The sequence below is a fragment of the Diabrotica virgifera genome, chromosome 8 (genome assembly GCF_917563875.1).
Source record: "Diabrotica virgifera virgifera chromosome 8, PGI_DIABVI_V3a".
In the NCBI taxonomy this organism is placed as follows: domain Eukaryota; kingdom Metazoa; phylum Arthropoda; class Insecta; order Coleoptera; family Chrysomelidae; genus Diabrotica; species Diabrotica virgifera.
The window spans coordinates 31,353,318-31,379,789 of NC_065450.1; the positions used below are offsets into that span (position 1 = coordinate 31,353,318).

The 26,472-nt window shown below is 34.0% G+C and overlaps 1 protein-coding gene across 1 annotated transcript in view; it reads right to left on the minus strand.

The window, feature by feature from the left end:
• Positions 1-996: 996 nt before the first annotated feature.
• The window catches only part of LOC126890443 (trifunctional enzyme subunit alpha, mitochondrial), a 59,143-nt gene continuing 33,667 nt past the window's right edge, over positions 997-26,472 (minus strand). The window contains exons 6-9 of the mRNA XM_050659387.1: positions 22,488-22,717; positions 9,748-10,076; positions 8,333-8,553; positions 997-1,437 (exon numbers count right to left, since the gene is read on the minus strand). Of these exons, the coding sequence (XP_050515344.1) occupies positions 1,173-1,437; positions 8,333-8,553; positions 9,748-10,076; positions 22,488-22,717 (1,045 nt within the window). The 3' untranslated portion in view covers positions 997-1,172. The remainder of the gene's footprint in view (positions 1,438-8,332; positions 8,554-9,747; positions 10,077-22,487; positions 22,718-26,472) is intronic.

Genomic DNA, 26,472 nt, shown 5'->3' on the forward strand with positions numbered 1-26,472 from the left:
GCACAATATTTTTGGTTACAGTTTAGTAGAAGTTATTCCTGGCATCGTCCTTTACAAGACCTGATAGGTTTCAAAAATTCCTGAATTATATCACGTTTTTTCACCCACAGCCTGGGGTACATACGATTTTTTTGTTTCAGAGATCCCAATCCTGAGATTAACTGTCCGTCATCGGAACTACTTTTTTTCGAGGCCTCGACTTGGCGCCCTCTACAGTATTAGTGTACGTGCATAAATAAAAAAAAGATATATTTTTTGTATTCTCTAAGAATTAGATATTAACATGTAAAAAGTTTTATGTTCATTTTTAATAAAGGTTCTGAGAAAAAAATCTTGAAAAAATGCTTATTTTTGGTCTTCTAAAGTGTACTAGTACCTTAAGGGATTAATTTGAGGTTAAACAGTGGACGAGAAATATTGTACATTGGAGACCACGCAAGCACAGTATCAGTAGAGGAAGACCACAAAAACGATGGCTAACGACATCAAAGCAAAAATGGGGAGAAACTTGCACCAAATAGTACAAAACAAAGAACAGTGGAGAACGTATGTGGAGGCCTTTGTCCAGGAGTGGATGCAAACAGGCTGAAGAAGAAGAAAGTAAGTCTTGATAAAAGCATGCGTCTTGGGGATAATTGTACGCCTACTGACATGAACCATATCTCTAGTTTATAAATAGATTCTTGTAAGTGTTTTGAATCATTCGTAATTCGTATATGCTTGCCCTTTCCAAATAGAGCCAGATCATCGGCATATAGTCTTCCCCTAACTAGAGGGAAGCAGTGATCCAGTTGGATAGAGATCCATGAGAAAACGAGTTGGGCTCATAACTGACCCTTAGGTGTTCCGTCTTCCCGATTTTTTTTTAATGGAATTAGCAGTTTTTACAAAGTAAGCTCTTGACTGAAGAAAGTTTTCTATGAATCTTTGGGTGCTTCTAAAATTAAAATAAAAAAAAACCAAATAAGGTTTGGAGAATAAATTATACGCAGAAAAAACTTTATGAAAATATATGTATTTACAGAGAGTACTTATTTAATATTTTTTATAAAAATTAGTTTTGAGACTATCATGTAAAAAATAATCCCTAATTAAAACAATAAACTTGATAAACATATTCTAAATACCGAAAAAACGTTTTATAGAAAAAGGCACGTTGAATAACATAACACTTATGATGCTACTTTAGGATGGAACTTCTTGCTGGGGTCCTTGGCCATATCGATAAGCGTTTGAGCAGGTTTGAAAGGAAGTCCGTAGGAACGTTCGAAGTTCTCCATTTTAGATACTAGTTTGGCTGCTCCGTATTGGTCGACCCATCTGAAGGGACCTCCGGTGAATGGGGGGAATCCCAGTCCGAATACTGCACCGATATCTCCTTCTAATGGATTGGCGAGGATTTTTTCTTCTAAACATAGGACAGCTTCATTTACAAATCTAGAAAAAAAACAATAATTAAGATAGCAATATAATTCACAGATGAAACCAATCAATATGTCAATACACAGTCAATACCTTTAAAGGGTATACGCAGACAAAATCTCTAAAAACAGAATGAAAACAAAATGCCCTGAGGACTATAGAGCATATTTAGGACATCCATATTTTCGAAGACTATAACAAAAAAACCAAAATACAGTAGATCGCCGTTCCATTAAAGACATCAAGTCCAAAATGATTATCAGCAGACTCGAATATAAAATCTGAAGATATACAAACGGAACTTTCACAGGTACATGAAATAAATATAGTAAACAGAAACAGAACAAATATGAAGTCAGGGAAGACAGAAAAGAAACCCCTGCCAATGTATACGATTGCAGTGAAAAAAAAAAGAAAATAAGACCAAAGGCCAAGAAAATTACTAGTGTACATGAGAGTAGTAATAGAAGATCTAAGTAAGAGCAACGGACTAACTAAATCTTTTGTACGTAAAGTGCAGAGAAGAGCACAGAAACAAATTCTGCCAAATCCCAGCAGAACAAAAAGCGAAATGTGCTAAAGTATTTTCCACCTAAGAAGACCGCTTTGCAATTAAAAGCTGATAACTTTATAACTAGCGGACCAGACAAGCGGCGATATATTTTACACTATCTGTATAAATAACATTTTACTGGTCTGTTGTGTCAATCAGCACTACTCAACAAGTTTTCGTTTATTCGTTTTAATATTTTATTGCAATAGCACGGAATATACAGTGCGCTGGAATAAGTGTTACACCCCTTAATTACTCATTAATTTTTAGCACATAAGCAAAACGCTCGGACAGGTCGATTTTTAAAATAGTCATAGTATATTGTAGCATCAATGTTTCGAACTTTACGCGGCCCCTCTTCAGGTGACAGTGATAACTTTGATTTTTTTTTAAATGGGAAAGTACATCATGTGACACCTCATTTAAAAGCTTTTGAAAGGCTGATTACAAAAATGTATAATACTTTAATCCTTTTTGAGATCGTAGGCGCAAAATCTCGGTCGAAATATTGTGAAATGTATTTATTTTTTTCGAATCCTGAGAAAACTAATAAGTATTTTCGAAAAATATAAACGCTCAATGAAATATTACAGTATTATCGAGGGTCAAAAGTCCCTGAGAACTTCTATAATGATTATTTTAATAAGTCACAGGGGTGAAAAAAAAAATTATTCGGATTTTTTATTTCAAATATATCATTCAAATTAATTTTTTGTTTATTCTAAGGGACTTTCAGCCCTCGGTAATAATGTAATATTTTATTCTGCGTTTAAATTTTTCAAAAATATATTAGTTTTCTCACGATTCGAAAAAAATGAATGCGTTTAAAAACAATTCGATCGAAACTTTGCGCCTACGCTCTTAAAAAGGATTAAAGTATTATACATTTTTGTAATTAGTATTTCAAACACTTTTAAATGAGCTTTCACATGATGTACTTTCCCATTTTAAAAAAATCAAAGTTTTGCCTGGCACCTGAAGAGGGATCGCCTAAAGTTCGAAACATTGATGTTATAATATACTTTGATTATTTTAAAAATCGACCTGTCAGAGTGTTTTGCTTATGTGCTAGAAATAAATAGGTTATAAGGGGGGTAGCACTTATTCCAGCGCACTGTATCTTATTTAAACAGTGAATTTACATGTTAATTTTTTTAATTTCTTGTGACGTATCGTACAATGTAGGTTTAGCCAATAATCAAAAGTATGCCTTTACAAAACCATATTATTTAAAAAATATAAGGAGTACATGTGTCATAATTATTATAATCTCCTTTATACACGTAAAAAAAATTGTTTAGTAAATATGTATTTCTTAAATCCACCCAATCATTGGAACATGATTCATGGTATTTAAAAATATCTGTTGTGTGGTGTGGTGTGGTGTGTGTGTGTGTGTGTGTGTGTGTGTGTGTGTGTGTGTGTGTGTGTGTGTGTGTGTGTGTGTGTGTGTGTGTGTGTGTGTGTGTGTGTGTGTGTGTGTGTGTGTGTGTGTGTGTGTGTGTGTGTGTGTGTGTGTGTGTGTGTGTGTGTGTGTGTGTGTGTGTGTGTGTGTGTGTGTGTGTGTGTGTGTGTGTGTGTGTGTGTGTGTGTGTGTGTGTGTGTGTGTGTGTGTGTGTGTGTGTGTGTGTGTGTGTGTGTGTGTGTGTGTGTGTGTGTGTGTGTGTGTGTGTGTGTGTGTGTGTGTGTGTGTGTGTGTGTGTGTGTGTGTGTGTGTGTGTGTGTGTGTGTGTGTGTGTGTGTGTGTGTGTGTGTGTGTGTGTGTGTGTGTGTGTGTGTGTGTGTGTGTGTGTGTGTGTGTGTGTGTGTGTGTGTGTGTGTGTGTGTGTGTGTGTGTGTGTGTGTGTGTGTGTGTGTGTGTGTGTGTGTGTGTGTGTGTGTGTGTGTGTGTGTGTGTGTGTGTGTGTGTGTGTGTGTGTGTGTGTGTGTGTGTGTGTGTGTGTGTGTGTGTGTGTGTGTGTGTGTGTGTGTGTGTGTGTGTGTGTGTGTGTGTGTGTGTGTGTGTGTGTGTGTGTGTGTGTGTGTGTGTGTGTGTGTGTGTGTGTGTGTGTGTGTGTGTGTGTGTGTGTGTGTGTGTGTGTGTGTGTGTGTGTGTGTGTGTGTGTGTGTGTGTGTGTGTGTGTGTGTGTGTGTGTGTGTGTGTGTGTGTGTGTGTGTGTGTGTGTGTGTGTGTGTGTGTGTGTGTGTGTGTGTGTGTGTGTGTGTGTGTGTGTGTGTGTGTGTGTGTGTGTGTGTGTGTGTGTGTGTGTGTGTGTGTGTGTGTGTGTGTGTGTGTGTGTGTGTGTGTGTGTGTGTGTGTGTGTGTGTGTGTGTGTGTGTGTGTGTGTGTGTGTGTGTGTGTGTGTGTGTGTGTGTGTGTGTGTGTGTGTGTGTGTGTGTGTGTGTGTGTGTGTGTGTGTGTGTGTGTGTGTGTGTGTGTGTGTGTGTGTGTGTGTGTGTGTGTGTGTGTGTGTGTGTGTGTGTGTGTGTGTGTGTGTGTGTGTGTGTGTGTGTGTGTGTGTGTGTGTGTGTGTGTGTGTGTGTGTGTGTGTGTGTGTGTGTGTGTGTGTGTGTGTGTGTGTGTGTGTGTGTGTGTGTGTGTGTGTGTGTGTGTGTGTGTGTGTGTGTGTGTGTGTGTGTGTGTGTGTGTGTGTGTGTGTGTGTGTGTGTGTGTGTGTGTGTGTGTGTGTGTGTGTGTGTGTGTGTGTGTGTGTGTGTGTGTGTGTGTGTGTGTGTGTGTGTGTGTGTGTGTGTGTGTGTGTGTGTGTGTGTGTGTGTGTGTGTGTGTGTGTGTGTGTGTGTGTGTGTGTGTGTGTGTGTGTGTGTGTGTGTGTGTGTGTGTGTGTGTGTGTGTGTGTGTGTGTGTGTGTGTGTGTGTGTGTGTGAAAAAATGGCTTGGATGCGGGTCCGTTAGCCACAGATTTTTATCTTATTTTTACCTCAATTTATTAGTTTTGTTATATTCCCACCTATCTGACTTAAATGACTATATTTGTTTCTTTCAAGTAGTTTATGAGTAATTTAAATATTTCCATTTTATGACAACTTAGTAGATATTCTATACTAATTGGAAAATGAACTTGTGTTTGTCGTAAATTGTAATACAATTTATTTATATATCTCTCGTTAATTTTGCATTCAAAGAAAATATGGTTCAAATCTCTAATCGAAACATTATCACAAAAACAGACTGATGAATTAACTATTCCTAATTTGTGCAGATGTGCCTCATATTTTCCGTGTCGAGTTTTTAATCTCACGATAGTAGAAATATCTTGCTTTGGCAGGTTATACTTAAATATGTATTCAGGTGGCGGAGGAAGTTCTTGATGTAAAGAAAAATATAAATTTTTTGATATGCTTGAAATATTTTTCCATTGTTTTTTCCATATTTTATTTATTCTATCTTTGACGTCATTTATTGCATCTGTCGATAAGATTTATAAAAAAAATATCTGTTAACGATACTGTTATCGACAAAGTCGATCAAATTCAAACTTGTCACCATATTACACTTTTGTTTATCGTTAAAAATTAAATGATAGCTGTGAATTGTATTGGTGTTATTTAATATTTTAGCAAAATACATAATCAGCAAAAATCTTATTTAAAACATGCGAACCGTTTTTGCAATCACTACACTTGTTTAAACCTTTTGTTGTGTTAAAATCTCGGAAGTGATTTAGTGCCAGTTTGTTTCAAGGTTATATTTAATACAGTGTCTGTAGAAAGTATAGTCCTGGGTGTATTTTATTCAAATTTGTACATACCAGCAACTTCTCAAGTATTTTTCAATTTTACTGCATTCAAAACCATTCGTATAATTTTCGTTCTACGCAAAATAGACATCTTTATGAACATTTGATGTCGACAAATAATTTCGAGTATTCGAAATATTCCGTCCCACTTCTTTTAACACGCTTTAACACAGGAAATACAGGAAACACATTCAAAATACAGGAAATTAAATATTTTTACTTTTCAAGCGTTCGGAATTAAATATTAACGCCCTACTGTTTGAGACCCACTGATCATGTCTTAATTGCACATCGGCCGTCATAGGGTAAAAGGACTATAACTGCCAAGGGCAACACTCGGTAAGTTATTAGGGGATGCCGAAGGGTACCTGCCTGGGGAAGACCCAGACAAACAATAACAGAAAGCCGAACACAACAACATAATAAAAACAATGGGCAACCGTACGCCCAAAACACCACACCCACACAAATTCCAGCAACAGATTTGACCATACCAATCTTAAAAGAACAACAAAAAGAACTGATCATGATGATAGAAGAGCTAGTCACAAAAATAACAAATGAGACGATCAAAAATGTGAAAAGGCCATTTAACGAAGGTATGAAGCTAAGACACCCAAAGATAGGCTCCTGGAACTTAGGCGGCATAAAAACAAATATTGCAAACGTGCTGGACGAACTAATAAACACATATGAAATGGAGGTCGTGGCATTACGAGAAACTAAACTAACTTATACCATTAAGTTTACAGGATACGACATCTACAGGAACAACCACAGAACAAATTTCGGAGGAACTGCTATCCTAGTGAGAAAATAATAAAGCATACATTACAACATCATACTAATCACTATGGAAGCAACAACAATCAGAAAGTTTCTGCAATCAAAAATCCACAAGAAGTAGAGGAAGAAGTCCTAGAGATCGAAAATATCATAAAAGAAACACTAAGAAATAACACTACTGAAGAAGAAAATGAAATTCACACGGGAAGATTTAAAGACGTTAATCAGGAAATAGATGAAATAAAAACGGGAAAAGAGCAGAGTCAAAAGGAGAGCTAGAAGAACAAGAAATCAGGAAGACAAAAATGCGGCAGTCAATATGTAGGCTATACGAAACGGATTTTCTATCTCCGTCCAGATTTTTATTACTTCCTCCTATTTAGCACACAAAATAACAATTGTTAATAGACGTAAATCTCTTCTGAAACAACTGTACTTGTAGCTAGTTAATTGAAGAATTTTTAAATATTTTAAGCTGACTGATGTATGATCGAGTTTTGTGTAAATACAGGGTTGCGAAAAAGTCTCGCAACACGGTAGTTTCTCGGAAACCGCTAGAACGATTTTTATAGATTTTAGTGGGTAAGGGTCTTCAAATGCGGCCGATATTATAGTGGTAATTACATTGTTGTCAAATCATTCGGTGTTCTAGAAATCTATTGAACTTTCTTATTTCAAATGGAACACCCTATATATTTTTTGAGTTTTGAAATCCTTAAGAAATACTGACTATTTTTTATGTTGTATTCCTTATACCTAAATGCCATAATTTCGGAGTTATTGCTACATTTATTAAAAAAAAATTAAACAAATTATAAAAATCAATTTTTTCGGCCCGGTTAGACATTGTTTTAGGTTCTTTGGATCATTGGGAACAAAAAAGGTATTTTGTCTTTAAAGTTAATCGTTTCCGAGTTATAAACAATTTAAAACTGAAAAAAATAGAAAAATGACGATTTTCTAGGTTCAAAATCACAAGTTAAAAATATTATTTTTGAAACTACAAAGTGCCTAAATTCAAGCTCAAACCTTATTTTATTATTATTTACCGATAAATAATTTGGTCTTACTTCATTTTAAAACATTGTTTCTTAGTTGTTAATGCAGCTGATCGCCCGTCCTCTCATATTCGCTTCATTAATAATTAAAAAAATAATGTTTTAGAATAAAACGTGCCAAAAATTCTTATAGGTAGCTGATAGACTAAGGTTTGAGTTTGAATTTAGGTACTTGATAATTTCAAAAATTATTTTTTTTACTTGTGTTTTTGATCCTTGAAAATCGTCATTTTTCGTTATTTTTTCAGTTTTAAATTGTTTATAACGCGAAAACTATTAACTTTAGAGAAAAATTACACAAGACCTTTGTTCCCAATGATCCAAAGAACCTAAAATAATGTCTTCAAGGGCCGAAAAAATTGATTTTTATTATGTGTTTCATTTTTTTTAATAAAATATGTAGCAATATCTCCGAAATTATGGCATTTAGGTATAGGGAATATAACATGAAAAATAATCAGTACTTCTCAAGGACTTCAAAACGCAAAGAATTTACAGGGTGTTACATTGAAAATAAGAAAGTTCATTAGATTTCCAGAAAAACGAAAGATTTGACAACAATGTAATTACCACTATAATATCGGCCGCATTAGGAGACTCTCACCCACCAAAATCTACAAAAATCGTTCTAGCGGTTTCCGATAAATTACCGTGTTGCCAGACTTTTTCCGCTACCATGTAACATATATGAAATAATCTTGATAAGAGGATTTACTGTTGTTTTAATTTTTTTTTTAATCTTTCCATCAAAGAATCTTAATTTTATTCTTATTTACCTTGTAACCATCCTCAAAGTTTTGTCTTCATCTTCAAACGATCCTCGAGGTTCTAAGGAATATTTCTTTACTATTTCTAGTGCTTCGGCGTTGACATCGCGGTTTTTACTTCCCTTTTCGTAAATGTAAACGCCTTTTCCGGATTTTCTACCCAAGAAGCCGGCTTGAACAATATCTCTCATTACGCCCAAGTCGCCTCCAGAAAATCTTTCTCCAAAAGCCTGAAAAGAAAAATTTTTGACTTAAGTCCAAGAAATGAACAGAAAACAAATATAATATATTGCAACACAATACGGTAGAGTAGGAGAATACTCCAGGGAAATTAGGCAAAAATATGCCATGTTCGGAACACTGGACCAGCCAGGTTGCAAATGGGTTTTTTTGGGTACTATATACCTAATACGTTATAAATACAAAAATGCCCGTCACAGTTCGTGCGATTATTTTAATTATTAACAAATAAGGGTCAAAAATGGCAATTTTTTAATTTAAATCGCTACAGGTAAAAATAGGATAATTATAAATATCTTATTTATTAGAGTGTTCATCTTTTAGTAGATGAGCAAAAGTTTAAAATAACAGTTTTTGAATTTTGGCCCGATTATTTGTTGCTTCGGAAATTGCAAAATAAGGCTAAAATTTCGAAAATCAAAAATTTGCTATAACTTTTGCAAAAATGAACATAAGACTTTGATATTACATGAAAAGTTGAGTCAAACAGTCCATATAATGCACAAAAAAATTTATCGCTCAGAAAATGATACTGATATAGCGATTTTGCGGGTATTTGATGAAAAAAGAAGACTTATATTTTCAACATATTTAATAAAAAATTAACAAAGATCATTTTGTACCATTTCAAAAACATTTTACTAAAGTAGAGTCATTTTTGGCTTATAAATAATTTAGATAACTTTGTTAATATTAACTGTAAACTGCATTAACTTTGTTATGTGTAAAGCTGATATTTTTACACAAATTACCACAGAAAAAAATTTCGCCTAGATCAGTTAAGGTCAAAGTTAGCCACTTTTTTATTTAATTCATACATACTTTGTTTATAACAATAAGCAACCTAACTAGCGCCATTTTGAAGTTCAAGGTATATAGTTTATGTATAAAAGTTTGAATAAACTTTGAACTTCAACAGAGCGGTTAATAAAGCTTTAAAAATGAAGTCCTAACGAAATTGGCTCGGGGTCGGTGAATGGGAATTATTAAAATCCCTGCACTCAAAAATGAAACTGATTCTTCAAGCATATGCTGCGATTAATATCTCCGCAGCTACGGATCTCGTGGAACCACAAACGAAAAAGGGGTAGGTCACAAATTCGATGGTCAGATGACCTAAAGAAACACGCCGGATCAAAATGGTGAAAATTTCTCAAGATAGAAAGTACATTAATATGGCTTACCTGCGCTAAATTAGGCCCAATATGAGCAGCTACATCTAAACCGACCTCGTCTGCTAAGGTAGCGGCACCTACAGGGAAGCCGAACTTCTTCGTAAGGGAGTCTAGATCTTTAGGATCCACGCCTTCTTGTAACAGTCTTATACTTTCAGCCATCATGGCGGATAAAATTCTGGTTGTGTAGAAACCGGGACCATCACCAACAGTGATGACTACTTTTCCCTGCTTAAGACCTATGTCGACTGCGATGGCAGTAGCTTCTTTACTCGTTTTATCGGTGGTGATGATTTCCAATAACTGCATTTTATCTACTGGGGAGAAGTAATGCATACCTGAAATAAACAGAATGATTAAATTAAATGCATTGATTAGAGACCTGCTAGCTGTTAATTCTAATGTATTAGTATATCTTTAGTGATCAATTGTAAGCTTCTTCTTCTTCTTCTTCGTGTGCCTTATCCATTAAGGACATTGGCGATCATCACGGCCCTTTTACTCTGTCTGTAGCGATTCTGAAGAGTATGTACTATTTTTAACAAAATCAATCTTAAAAATCATACAGAACAAGTAAAAACTTCGTTTGTACAATGCTATAAAAAGTTTATTGAAAAACTATTAAAAAGTCATCCAAAAGGATCCGCAAAACGTTTTCGATCTAGATCAGATCATCTTCAGTGCCTAGAACGAAGTATTTCCACGTTAGAATGAATATAAAAGGTTAAAATTATGACTAGTTAAAGAAAAATGTGGATAATACTTACGTTCTGCTTAGTAGAAGAAACTAGCAACCTTATAAAATAGGTGACATCGAGAAATATGATTTACATGTTGATAATCTGATGTTAGTAGCGACTCTAAGTCGATGTTAAAAGATAAATTTGTTAAGAGTGCTCATGTTGCCCTTTGAGCACTCTAACTAGTCATAATTTTAACCTTTTACATTCATTATAACATGGAAATACTTCGTTCTAAGCACTGAAGATGATCTGATCTAGATCGAAAACGTTTGGCGAATCCTTTTGGATGACTTTTTAATAGTTTTTCAATAAACTTTTTATACCATTGTACAAACGAAGTTTTTACTTGTTCTCTATGAGTACTATTTTTGTTTTTCATCTCCAAGGCTTTAAATTTTTTAACCAGGACGTGCATCGTCTCCCCGGTCCTCTTTTTCCTTCCACTTTCCTTTGTATAACCAATAGCATCAACTCATATTTTTCATTTCTTATGTGACTTAAGTACCTCATTTTTCTTTCCTTCATAGTGTTGAGGATTTCTTTTTCTTTTTTCATGTTTCTTCTTCTTATGATGCCTATCCGTTTCAGATGTTGGCGATCAGCATGGCTATCCTAACTTTGTTTGCTGCTATCCGGAATAGTCCGGTTATCGATGTACTGAACCACTTTCTCAGGTTTTGAAGCCAAGATATTCTTCTTCCCCCTGGCCCTCTCTTTCCAAACACCTTGCCCTGAAGAATGAGTTGCAACAAGCCATATCTCTGTTCATTCCTCATTACATGGGCAAGATATTCTAGTTTGCCCTCTTTGATGGTGTTAATTATCTCGCATTCCTTGTCCATTCTAAGTAGGACCTCAACATTAATAACACCCCATCTCGAATGCCTCGAGTTTTCTTAAAGAAGTGTCCATACCTCTACTCCGTATAATAACGTAGAAAATACATAGCAACTGATGATAGAGATTTTGGTACCATGTGGTAAATCGTGACTTCTGAAAAGAGACTTCACCATTATAAACGCTGATCTCGCTTTTCCTATGTGTTGTTTTATTTCACAAGAGTGGTTCCATTGGCTGTTTATATTGGTACCAAGGAATCTGTAGCTGTCCACCCTGTCAATTGTTTGTTAGTTAACCAAATGCCGTGTATTTAATATTTCGCGCTTACCGACTACCATGTTGCTACTTTGTTTTTTACGTATTGTGATCAACTCCATGTTCTCTACTTATATCCGATATGCGCGACCCTGATATGCAAACCGTCTAGGCTATCTGCAAAAACTACTGCGTCGTCGGCATATCTAATGTTGCTTAGACACACTCCGTTGACTAATACGCCTTCCTGTAGTTCTCCAAGCGCATGCTCGAAGATATGTTCAAAGTATATATTAAATAATACCGGGGACAGAACGTATCCTTGTCTCACTCCCCTATCTATGGAGACTGCCTCTGTCAATTGGTTGTCCACTTTAATGATGGCAGTTTGGTTATAATATATGAAATATATGCATTTATTCATTTTCAATTTCAATTATTCATTTATCTTTCAACTCCATATAAAAGGACAGAGAATACGTACCATCTCAATTCTTTAGTTCTAATTTCTATTCCCAGTTTTCCATTGCACAATACTGCTTTTATTTTATTGTAAGCGCTTCTAGCCATCTTATTTCAAGGCTGCGGTCCCATTGTTCATTTAGTTCACATCTCAAGTAATTGTATCTGGCTACTTTCTCAAAGAGCCGCTTTACATGACCAATATTTACTTCGAAACTGACGCTGATACCTACCATTAAAAATTATCTAATAAAAGTATTAGATGTAAAACACAAGATTTACTCGGAAATTTCCCATGATAATTTTCAATACAAAAATTTAGAACCTGTTCTATATTCTAGAAAGTTTTCAGAGTAAACTGCGCGAGTTTCTGCGCAGAACGTTAAATAACGCGGTGGTGTTTATGATAACACCTTTATAATTACAACACATGCTTATTTGTTTATTCAGTGAAGTATCTTTGTTCAAATTAATTATTTTTGCACAAGAATTTACTTCTCCCTATTAAAGCCTATTAAAGCCTACTAAAGCTGCTCCCTTAGAGCCGTTTTACATGACCGAGATTTACTTCGAAAATTATTTCAAGAATAATAACGATTATTTAATTCATAGGAGATTCTGACCAATAGAAAGCTACAGAAATCTAAATTAAATCGATAATTTTTGATAATTGCCCGTCGTCAAGTATATTACGTCAGATGCCCTTCGTTGCTACGAAAAAATACATTCAGTGACATTAATGACAATTAATGTTTTAAAAATTATAAAAGTGATGACTTTCAACCGTGAAATATTTATAACTGTGTGTTTAATTGTACTAATTTGTACTTACATAAATAAATTACAATAAAATTTTGGTTTTGAACAGTTTTAAACATGAAATAATCGCAACAAATTGCACTCGATCTCTAAAATTAATATAGAATTTTTGCCCTTGTGACACTTTGAAAAAATTTCACTCGCCTTCGGCTCGTGTAATTAAAACTGTCAAAGTGACACTCGGGAAAAATTCAATAATTTTAGAGCTCTTGTGCAATTACTACTGATTATTTCATTCATAGGAGATTCTGACCAATAGAAAGCTACAGAAATCTAAATTAAATCGATAATTTTTGATTATTTCATTCATAGGAGATTCTGACCAATAGAAAGCTACATAAATCTAAATTAAATCGATAATTTTTGATAATTTCCCGTCGTCAAGTATATTACGTCAGATGCCCTTCGTTGCTACGAAAAAATACATTCAGTGACATTAATGACAATTAATGTTTTAAAAATTATAAAAGTGATGACTTTCAACCGTCAAATTAATATTTATAACAACTGTTTGTTTAATTGTACTAATTTGTACTTACATATATAAACTACAATAAAATTTTGGTTTTGAACAGTTTTATTCGTGAAATAATCGCAACAAATTGCACTCGATCTCTAAAATTAATATAGAATTTTAGAGCTCTTGTGCAATTACTACTGAAAATTTATGTAGTAAAATTATACAATTTTTCCATTGTTCCTTGTTTTACACCTACAGTTAAATCGTAACATAATTGTTGTGAAACGCATGCGTAGTGTGGAATGTGACTAACATTAAATAGAATTTTGTTATACATAAAAGGCGACTGATGAACGGAAACTAAGTTAGAGGTAACATAAGAAAAGAAGAAATGTGAAATGACATTTTAAGGTTATAAGTTACAACTTTCATTTGTTTATTTTTTACTTTTAATAATTCGCGATTGAAACGGAATATAGAGGGCAGGTCGAATGCAAGAAAATGGCCGATATAAATGGTATAAACAAACATTCAATTGAGGAATAGAACAATACCGATTTGATTTAAAATATTTTAATGTACTCATAATGCTGAAATTTACTAAAAATTTCTTAATAATGACCAAATTCCATTCAAATCAACAATTTTCTGGTTTGTTTATACCACTTATAGTAGTTTAAATTTATTCCACCAGAGGTCAGCTACTTTGTTTTTCATCGCGAATATATTTGGACAGAGAACTAGAGAAGTAAATTTTTGTGCAAAAATAATAATTTGAAGGACAGCAAAGATACTTCGCTGAATAAACAAATCAGCACGTGTTGTAATTATAAAGGTTATGTTATCGTAAACACCACCGCGTTATTTAACGTTCTGCGCAGAAACTCGCGCAGTTTACTCTGAAAACTTTCTAGAATATAGAACAGGTTCTAAATTTTTATATTGAAAATTATCATGGGAAATTTCAGAGTAAATCTTGTGTTTTACATCTAATATTCTTATTAGATAATTTTTCATGCTAGTTATCAGCGTCAGTTTCGAACTAAATCTCAGTTATGTAAAGCGGCTCTTAACGTAGATTATCTGGTCTTCAATATTGATCTTACTGGCAATCATGATTTTGTTCTATTTTTGTGTTGAGAGTCATTCCATTATTCCATACCTCTCGCAGTAGTGGAATCAACCAAAATTTGCTGCCTTTCTCTGCTGTCCGCAAGGAGTATTGTATCGTCGGCATATTTGAGATTATTCGCTAGTGTTCCGTTAATTGATATGCCTTCATTGATGTCTTCTAGTGCCTCTATAACATCTCTTCTGAGTGCATATTGAAAAGCGGAGGGAATAGTACACATCCTTGTACTCCTTTTCTTATGGATATATCTTTAGATTTTTTTGGTTTACTCGTATTATGGCTTTCTGATATCGGGATAAATTTGTAATGATTCTCACATCCTAATCATCTATTTCTCTGTTCAGCAATATGTTTGCAAGCCTTCTGTGTTGTATTTTGTTGAAGGCTTTCTCAAAGTCAACTAAACATACGAATACGTCACAGTTGACATCTCGACACCGTTCGATGAGTGTTTGAATAGTAAATAATGTGATGGATGACCGAAGTTATCTTTAACGTAAAGTTATCCTGTAGTTAAGTTATAATCCTCGAAGTGGTGTGATGTATCATATTTAACTTAACTACTTGCGTTATTTCTTGACAGTTCTCGAGTTATCTGATATATCAACTGTCACTTTATAACCCGACGTTAAACCTCAAGTTGTCAGATAACTCTGTAGTGGGAACACGCAAAATAGAATTCTATTTTAGTGACGTCACGTTGCCTAGCAATTGCAATTCTCGCATTGTGAAATTCGTTTTGTGACGTCAGCAAAATAGAATTCTATTTTGCGTGCTCCCACTGCTGTAGTTATGTAAGGATGTGTAAGGTTAGGTTCATCTTTTAACTTGTTTTTAGATAGAAATCAAGTGAATATTCAACAAAGAACGCTGCTTCAGGTTGTCCTAGGATTGTGTGCGGCATGTTCTCAACTTAATATCAAATATAAAGCAGTACAAAATTAAAAATATCAAAAAAATAGACCTCAAATAACAATTAAAAGCACGTAGGTAATAATAAGATTAAAACAATAATTAACAATAAAAAGTAAAGCTAATAATTTAAGAATATAAGGGTAAATACAATTTTAAAAGTCATACAAAAATCAAATCGAAATTAATTGTTGAATATAGGTTGAAATTTATAAACATATGCAGTGTTGCCAGAGAAATTTTTGTAAATGCACTGGAATGACTGAAATAGTGACACAAAATGTACTAAACCAACACATTTTGTACAAAAACTTTAAAAAACGTCGCTTAATGTTATTTGAAGCAAATTTCTTATATCACAAAATTTGAGGTTTTTACTTTAAGATAACTTAGTATCAGAAGTTTGGTTGTTAATTGTATCAAATTGGTACAATTGTACCAACTCTGGCAACGCTGCTTTTATGGTTATCTTCCAATCCTGTCAAGCCTGTGCCATGGTCCGATCAATCTCTCGCACTCACTCCATTGTACTATTTCTACATAAGGTTCTTTTTGTTACTTCAAACTTTGTTACTCAAATGTTATTTCCCTTTTTAACATTTAAGAAATAACTATCCCATAACGCTGACGGATACATCACACCGAATTTGCTTAAATAGTTATGGGCATCGTTATCACTGAGAGTTATCTTAACTTTAACTCAAACGTTAAAGATAACTTCGGTCATCCATCACAGGGCTGAATGCCTCTCTAGTACCAAAGTATTTTCTAAATCCCATATTCCTCGTATTCTATCGTCTCGTTTTTTATACGCTGTGAGCTCGTACGTAGAGGGGATATTTACAAATTCGCGAGCGCCAGTAGTGGCAAGTCTGTAAACGTTTACCGGAAATTTGACATAAATGTCAAAGTGATTAATTTAAAATTAAAATTAAAAACATTAATTATAAAAAATATTAGTTGGTCAAAGCTGTGGTATATATTTTTACCTTAAATATACTTACGTTTTAAATGCTGAATTTAAGTTTTTTTAATGTTCCATAATATGTAATTATAAATTAATCTGCGCCATCTACACGATAATTGTGAAAGTATCCGAAGTAAGAAATTCATATTTTATCAATAGAACGTTAAAATGATTAGCAAAATCTTAAAAAAATCGATTACAATTTAATTACTTTTTTGCGTTGTAAATATTAAGCGATAACAATTAAATAATAAATTTAAAAATTACCAGTGAAAGTTGAATTAGTAATCCGCCAGGAGCGACACCAGCGAAGCTCAGAGCGTATAGACACGTTTATATATAATTTTTAGCTACTTATTCATATATATTTAATATATGATATTAATATAAAATATAATATATACATATAGTCTAAGAGCTAGTGAACCCTCCGACTAACGGTCTTCCTGTAAGGCTAGAAATTTGTCTTCTTCTTCTTCCTTCTTGTATGTAGGCTTTAAAGCCTGTTTCTTCTTCAATATTATCCTCCTAAATTGTTTAGGTTATCGCACCACCTTTTTCTTGGTCTGCCAATACTTCTTCGTCCATTTGGTGACTTATCTTATCTCGTGCTATTCGTACTATCCTATCCTCTGCCATTCTACTAATGTGTTGGTTCCACTCCTGTTTCCGTTTTGTCACCCATCCATTTATGTCTTCTATATTGCATGATCTTCTTATGTTTTCGCTCCTCTCCCTATCCAACAGACTTTTCCCTGATATTCGTCGGAGTATTTTCATCTCTGTTGTTTCTAGTAGTCGTCTCGTTTTAGATGTGTCAGGCCTTGTCTCCGCCGTGTATGTTAATATAGGTCTAATTGCTGCTTTATAGATTCTTGCTTTTGTGTCTTTTCTTAAGTGTTTGTTCTTCCAGATTGTGTCATTGAGAGATCCCGCCGCTTTACTTGCTTTTAAGCTTTGTTGTCGTACTTCCTCTTCAACATCTCCGTAACTGGTTATATCTATTCCCAGATATCTAAACCTTGCTTCCTGCTTTATTATTTTCCCATCAATTTCGATTTTACATCGTAGTGGGTATTTAGATGTTGTCATACATTTGGTTTTTTCTGCTGATATTATCATATTGTATTTCTTGGCTGTTGTATTAAAGATGTGTGTTAATCTTTGGAGATCGTCTTCTGTCTCGGCGATTAATGCGGCGTCGTCTGCATAACACAATACTTTGATTTCTTTATTCCCCATTCTGTAACCATGACCTTGACGTACAGCTTCTATTATTTCGTCCATTATTATATTAAAGAGCAGTGGGCTTAACGAGTCACCTTGTCTGACTCCACTTTGTACTGGTATAAACTGCGTTAGTTTTCCATTTATCTTTGCCTGTATTCGATTATGAGAGTAGATGTTTTCGATGGTTTGTATAATATTGATTGGTATGTTTCTTCTATACAGTAAATGTAAGACGTCTTCGACTTGGATGCGATCGAAAGCCTTTGTCAGGTCTATAAAACATAGATATGCTGGTTTATTGTACTCAATGGCCTTTTCTGTGATTTGTCTCAGTACAAATACGGCGTCTACGCAGGATCTTCCGGATCTGAATCCTTGTTGTTCATCTGATAAAGTTGTTAGTTTATTGATTTTGTTGGTTAGGACTTTTGTGGTTAGCTTAAGTGCGGTGTTTAGTAGATTTATACCTCTATAATTGTTGGGGTCTTCTTTGTCTCCTTTTTTGAACATTGGTATCATTATGCTGTTTCTCCATGCGTCTGGTATCTTGCAGTGCAATATTAGTTTTTGTATAAGTTTTGTCATCTCTAGGGTTATACTTTCTCCTCCGTATTTTAGAAGCTCGTTGGTTATTCCGTCTGGTCCTGGTGACTTCCTATTTTTGAGTGAATTTATGGCTACCCCTACTTCCTGAAAACTGATTTCAATTTCGTGTCTTAATTCAGGTAGGTTATTATTTTGATTATGATTTTCCTTTCCTTTAAACAGTTCCGTCAAGTATCTTTCCCATTCGTTTGTTGGTATGTTATTGTATTCCTTCAATTCTGCCATTTCTTTCCGTTGGTTTCTTATGAATCTCCATATTTGTTTTTGTGTTCCGTAGAAGTCGCTTTCCATCCTTTTTGTAAACTGTTCCCAGTGTTCATTTTTTGTTCTTCTTACCAATTGCTTTGTTTCATTTCGTATTCTTCTATAGGTGTCTCTGGATTCTGGAGTGTTTGATGTTTTATACTTCATGTAGGCGTCTCTCTTCTCTTTACATTTCTCTTTTATTTCTTTTCTGAACCATGGTGTATTGTTGTTGTTTCTTTTGTTCAGTATGACTTTGCGTTTTCCTAGAGCTTCTGTTGCTGCCTCTTCAATATTGTTTTTAATTTTCTCCCAGCTCGCGTTTATATCTTCGATGTCGTCTATCTGCTTCAGCTGTATCTTCTGTGCTAGCCTCCTTTGGTACATTTCTTTGGTAGAATCGTTCCACAGTGATTCTACATTGAATTTTTCCTCGGTGATTTCCTGTGGAAAATGTTTTGGTGTTAGTTTCATTCTTATTTTTGCTAGGACTAATTTGTGTTCACTCCCTGCGTCTGCCGAGTTTAAAGTTCGAATATCTAGAATCTGCTCTGGGTGGATTTGTCTATTAGTGACTATAAAGTCAATCATAGATTTGTGCCCCCTGGAGTTTTCAAACGTATATTTATACTGAAGCTTATGGTCGAAAAATGTATTATTGATTCGCAATTCGTTAAAAGCACAGAGATTAGCCATGAGTTCTCCATTTGAGTTGACATGGTTTTCATTGAATCTTTATTTTACTCCTGGAACTATTTCATTTCCGATTCGTGCATTAAAATCCCCCATAAGAATTAAGTTTTCTTCATGAGGTATGTCGTCCAGGATGGTTTGCAACTGTTCGTAGAATGCCTCTCGTTCCTTCTTAGGTTTCCAGTCCTCGGGGCTATAGATAGATATAACATTTAATTTTTGGTAGTCCATTGTGATGTTCATATGTATTATTCTTTCGGAGATGTAACGGCAGTTACTTATGTTGTCTTTAAATTTTTTATGGACAAGTATACCTACGCCTGCTCGTGCTCGTTCTTCTTTCTTCACTCCACTATATGCTAGAATATATTGGTTATAGTCTCTTTGACCTTTACCTTTCTTCTTGGTTTCTTGGATTGCACAAATGTCTATGTTTTTGTTTATCAGTTCTTCGATTATCTCTTGGTCTTTGTTGTTGAACGAAGTTATGTTCCATGTTGCTAATCTGATTGTGTGCTTCTTTTTCCTTCTCGTTTTCCTTTTCTTTGCGTGGTTCGTCATCTTAGGTTCCGTCGGGTTCCGAGGCTTTATATCGGTTCTTTGAGCCTTGTTTTCTTTTATAATGGGTAGGAAGCTAACCTGGCCCATCAACCATCCTCTTTTTCCCGGGCTTGGGACCGGCTGTGAGTGTGAGCGTGACTTCTGAGCTACTCAATCCACTCAGTCTTCGCGCTCACAACCCCCAGGCAGAGTTCTAGAAATTTGTATAGTGATAATTCATAGCACACCAAGGCTAAAAACCATGACCTGGCAGGCATCAGACCTGCACGTGTACCTACCAGGTGAATCGAAAAGTTTAGGGGTAAAATGAACTTTCTCCTGTAAGGTTTAAATTTAAGTATGTGTTTGAGTAAGTCATTTAGAAGAAATATGTACAATGACAGGCGATTCTGAATAGCATAAGACCTTGCCAGGCGAGGGGAAAGATTAAGGTTTTTTCCTAAAATTATTTTTTTTGCATGGAAAATTTTTTTAGGTTTTTTGAATCATTCCAAACAGAAAAGGTCTTTAGTGACTTTTCTCTTAGGTTCATAGTTTTTGACATATAAAGTGATTTAAAAAGTTTAAAAATTGCGAAATCGGCCATTTTTAACCCATAATCGGACATTTAACTGAAAATTTCAAGGTTGCTAAGGTAGGTAGATATTCTTTAAACATCGATTGATGAAATCCCGAAGAGTTTTTTGCAATACAATATCGAAAACCCCTTTGTTTTTAATTGCTAATCAAGCGGGCGCGACACTGTAGTACAAACGAGGACGTTTTAGTTTGCATAAATTCATTATTTCGACAATGGGCAAATTTGAAGAGATATTTTCAGACAGGTCGATTTCTATTTTTAAATTAGGACTTTTTGGCATATATATAATACTAGTGACGTCATCCATCTGGGCGTGATGACGTAATCGATGATTTTTTTGAATGGGAGTAGGGGTCATGTGATAGCTCATTTGAAAAGTTATTTAATTCTCTATTAGTAATATAAACGTTAACATTCTTATTTATACAGGGTGTGCAAAAAAATTTTCTTTTTTTGTGTAAATTAATTTGATAAAATTTTTTTTGTGCACATTGTATAAATAATTATGTTAATGTTTATATTACTGAATAGAGAATTAAATAGCCTTACAAATGAGCTATCACACAACCCCTACTCTCATTTAAAAAAATCATCGATTAGTCAGCACGCCCAGATAGATGACGTCACTAGTATTATAAAAATGCCAAAAAGTCCTAATTTAAAAATAAAAATCGACCTGTCTGAGGATTTCTCTTGAAATTCGCCCATTCTCGAGATAATGAATTTATGGAAACTCAAACGTCCTCACTTATACTACTGTGTCGCGCCCGCTTGATTAGCAAATAAAAAACAAAGGGGTTTTCAATATTGTATTGCAAAAAACTCTTTGGGATTTCATCAATCGATGTTTAAAGAATATCTACCTACCTTGGCAACATTGAAATTTTCACTAGTAATACCACTAGAGGTCAAATTATTTCCGGAAATTTTTTTGAGATCATGAATATTTTGAAAATTTCCCGAGTCGCAGACGAGGGAAATTTTCTAAAAATATTCATGATCAAAAAAAAATTTCCGGATATTAATTTGACTTCGCGTGGTATTCGGTAAGAAAATTCCACACCAAATTTGCATTTGAAAATCCAAAGCTGCATGAACAGATTAATAGCGCGCCATAGCTTTGTCAGCAATTATTTAGGCTTTCAAATTCGTAATTTCTACTCATTGTAGTTGCATGGGAATACCATTTCAAGATAGAAAATAGTATATTCTTCAATTTTACATAAGTTTTGAGTAACTACAAGTGATAGAAAATGAATCAAAACTAAATTATGTAAACAAATAAAAACCAGTCTGTCAAAAATGTTCTGTTATTGTAAACGTCAAAAAATTCGCTGTTGGGTACCCCACGAGCAAAAAATTTCCGATAAAATACCTCCGTTGCCATGGTGATTTGTCAAAATAACGTATTTTGATTGGTTCAAAATTACAGGTGTGGAATTTTCAGTTAAATGTCCGATTCGGGGTTAAAAATGGCCGATTTCGCAATTTTTAAATTTTTTAATCGCTTATATGTCAAAAACTATTAACCTAAGAGAAAAGTCACTAAAGACCTTTTCTGTTTGGAATGATTCAAAAAACCTAAAAAAACTTTTTTCGATGCAAAAAAAATAATTTTAGGAAAAAACCCTAATCTTTCCCCTCGCCTGGCAACGTCTTATGCTGTTCAGAATCTCCTGGCATTGTACACATTTCTTCTAAATGGCTTACTCAAACACATACATAAATTTAAACCTTACAGGAGAAAGTTTATTTTACCCCTAAACTATGCACTTTTCGATTCACCTGGTAGATACACGTGCAGGGCTGATGCCTGCCAGGTCATGGTTTTTTGTCTTGGTGTGCTATGAATGATCACTATACGAATTTTTAGTGTTACAGGAAGACCGTTAGTCGGAAGGTTCACTAGCTCTTAGACTATTATATTTTGCAGTGTTTCGAGAGGATGTTTTCTTGATAGTTTTTCATTATTCTAGTACTATTTTCGTTCATTCGTCTTAGATGCATGTGACATGACTTTTTGCCTCTCTCGCTTAACTACATCTTGTATTTTGCATTATTGCCTTATTTCTGTGTTTCTCACACGATTTATTCTTATTGTGGTTGTTTAAAGTTTCTAGAATATTTATCAGAGAAAATTTATCCATTTGATGTTCCCCAAATACGTTGGTATATTACGACTATCCCTAATCAAACCCCTAGTCCCCACCAAACTAGAAATGACAAATAAAGCAAATAATACTGACCTATGACATTTTCTGGCCTTTTGGATGCAACTGCAATCTGCGAAATAGGTAAAGCGCTCGTGTTGGTGGCGAATATGCAATCAGGCTTAACCACAGATTCTACTTCTTTAAGAACTTTGTGTTTAATATTAATATCTTCAAATACTGCTTCGATAACTACATCAACTTGTCTAAATGCGTCGTAACTCAAAGTGGGGTTTAAATTTGACATAAATTTGTCTCTTTCCAATCTAAAAACGAAAAATATTGTCAATATATTGTTTGCAAACGAAGAACGAAGTTAAGTTAGAATATGTGCCTCGTCACACGGCACATTAAAATTAAGGGTACAGGCAAATTGTCAATTTGTATGTTAATTTATTTGTCAGTATAAGATTTATGACATAAGTGTGCAGAAAAGTGACGTTTCTGTGCAGAAAGTGACGTTTCTGTGCAGAAAAGAACTTTCCGGCACAGAAACGTCACTTTTCTGCACACTAATGTCATAAATCTTATACTGTGAGAAATATCACAGTACCGTTACATTCCACAATAAAATCCTAAATATAATTATAGCATGTTTAGATGAAACGGTTTTATTTAAGATATTAGATTTGATAGCGCTTTTCAAAAAGAACCGATTTAACTCATGTCAGAGAAATCTGCAAAATTCGCTACTTTAACACATTATTTTTGAACACATTTGGTATTTTACAAATTACTACTTCATTCTAAGTAACGTTATATATTCTGTTTATATCTGTGGTTAAAGTGTAGACAAATATACAACCTGTAAGACAATTATTATAAAAATTCCACAAGGAAAAAGTTTTCCTGTAGTTGGCTGTATACCATGTAATACAAAAAACAGTAAATCCTTTATAAAAGGTATATTTAAAATTCCTAAAAAGGGCTACATCACAATCAGAACTAGTTTTCAACTGGTTTACCAGTCATCATCAGTGCTTACCTAAAATGAATATAACCTGATAAAATATGCAAAGATTGAAATTTTGACTAGGGTTAAAAAGCTGTCGGTTATACTCACGTGAAGTTTACAAGCTAACCACCAAGATATAATTTTACAAAAATATGAGGGTCAAAGCCCTATATACGTTGTCCGTTAAGGAAACATCGGTTAAAGATGCCAAACAAAACATGGATGTTGAAATATTTTACCATTATGCCCTAGGTAACATCTGAGCTGTATTGTGACTTGATTACATGGTGGAAGTCAGGTGGCAAGTGAAAGTGACAATGAGTTGGATGTAGACCTCCGAACGTTGACAGGACAGAAATGACAGTTCCACAGGAAGTTGAAAAATTAGCCTGTCATATTTAAAGACTATGATGTACAGATTGTTAAAATTAGAAATGATGTAAAAACAAACTCCATTGTGAGAATTATCATTTAAAATTCGGTAAACTAGATTTTGTAGTTAAGAGATTATGTTTACATATACTGTCAGTGGAGTTAGGCAAACCACATTACACAGATGTAATGACAGCTGTTAGAATTTGTATAAGTTTAAAAAAGGAACTCACAATGGGGGTGACTGAGGTGTAGAAATGTCTTAAATAATCTAGAAGTATGTATCGTTAAGAAAGTACAAGCTCAAACTTAGGCGACCAATTCTTAAAGGCCATGCAGGCTGCCCGGATCTCTAAGGGTCCAAAAACCAGAACCGTCGTAAGACGATGATAGTAGGGGCTGGGGGTATTAATGAGAGAAGAACAAGAACGGGACCCAGAAAAACTGTCATTTTTGACTGGAACTGTCATTTCTGTCCTGTCAACGTTCGGAGGTCTACATCCAACTCATTGTCACTTTCACTTGCCACCTGACTTCCACCATGTAATCAAGTCACAATACAGCTCAAATGTTACCTAGGGCATAATGGTAAAATATTTCTAACATCCATGTTTTATTTGGCATCTTTAACCGATGTTTCCTTAACGGACAACGTATATAGGGCTTTGACCCTCATATTTTTGTAAAATTATATCTTGGTGGTTAGCATGTAAACTTCACGTGAGTATAACCGACAGCTTTTTAACCCTAGTCAAAATTTCAATCTTTGCATTATTTTATCAGGTTATATTCATTTTAGGCAAGCACTGATGATGACTGGTAAACCAGTCGAAAATTAGTTCTGATTGTGATGTAGCCCTTTTTAGGGATTTTAAATATACCTTTTATAAAATAATTTACTGTTTTTTTACAATTATTATACTTAATTATCGAATTAAAATTAAATTATGGATGTTACAACTGTTTTAGTTTAAAATTATATTCTTAATAAACATTTTATAATAATTATCAATTTACTAATAAGGATTTAGCAACCTGAGCAAGATACGTCGAATGAAGAAGGTATTGTGTAAATCCATGACTGCATAAATATAACGTCAAATGTGACATTATTTTCTAATAATTATTTAAAATAGTTTAAATTCGAACAAATTAAGTCAGTGCATTAATTTTTTAACTGATTTCTGTGTAATTTGTTTAGGTATAAGGAATTTAAATTGATTAGAAATAATTAAATACATTTAATAATTAATAGTTTAAAGTTTATAATTTATTATTATAATAAATCTTCGTTCGGAAATTGTGATTTTTATTTTCAGCAAAAACTGTGGTTGTAGAAAAAGTATAGTGTGTAACACGTGAAGAAAGGTAATTTCTCACTATTTTGAATTGCGGCACTCGCTTGCGCTCGTATCGCAACTTTTCAAACTCGTGAGAAATTTCTTAATGTGGTTCTGAAGCTATTTCCTTGTGGCATTTTTATGATTAACTATTTAGATGGGAAAAATAGAAAGAAAATACCACGATTAGTAAGTCAATAACATATCGAGTTAGTACATATTTTATATTTTAGTATTACTTATTGTATATCATGTATTATTAATATTATTTATAATTTAAACATATTAAAGTCAGAATTTGGTATTAGTTTTTGAAAGTAAATTAAATGTAAAACCAAATACTTACGATGTCGGGATAGTATCACGAGGTTTTTTCCTGTTTTTCCCTCGTGATTTACTATGGAATCTCTAACGCGAGAATTTTTCTGTCATCGTTGCATTTGGTTATCTTTTTAAAGACAGATCACATGCTATGATTTTTTGTGACTGATATTCTTGAGTTGGGATTGATTTCATGTAATCGAAAACTATCTTTTAGTAAAGTCGTCCTAGGAACGCAACTCATAAATATTAGCGATATCATTTTAAAGTCTTCTACTTTAAAATGTATAATATACGTCAGAATTGCCAAAATAAATGAGTCAGATTAAATAAATTATTAGAAGAATTTTTTTACTTAGCAACAACATTTTTGTTTAATTTAGTAGTATTTTGTATTTTGACAACGGCACCCGATTTGGGCGTCGAAACGTTAATAAAATTATTTTTTTAATTTAGTTGTGGCTTATTTCCCATCTAAATAGTTAATCGTGAGAAATTAGTACCTTTCTGCACTTGTTGCACAATATACTATTGTTTGACACGAACCATGGGCGTCTGTCATAGAGCGTAACACTTTGGATTGTAATTTTTCAATTATGGATAGATTGGATTTTGCTACTGTACCCCATAGCTCTAAATCGATCCCATAGGTCCAGACCGGTTTGAGTATTGTATTGTATACTAATAGTTTGTTACGAATAGACAACTTCGATGTTAAGTTCAACTGTTGGCGCTTTTTCCATATATGGGTTTTTCATGTCAAAGTTTTGTCCAGATATATTCCAAGGTATTTAACGCTTTCAGCTTAAAAAATAATATTTAGCGACATTTTGTAAAGATGATTATGTTGTGACTTAGATTCATTGATCTTTATGTACCATCTCTTTGTCCACTTTTCAATGTTCCTAATAGGCCTTTGAAGAGATTCGGTATGGAGATATGTGACTAACTTAGCAATGTCGTCTGCGAATGTTGTAGTCGTTACATTTTCATTCGTTGGTATGTCGTATGTAAATACCAAAAATATAATATA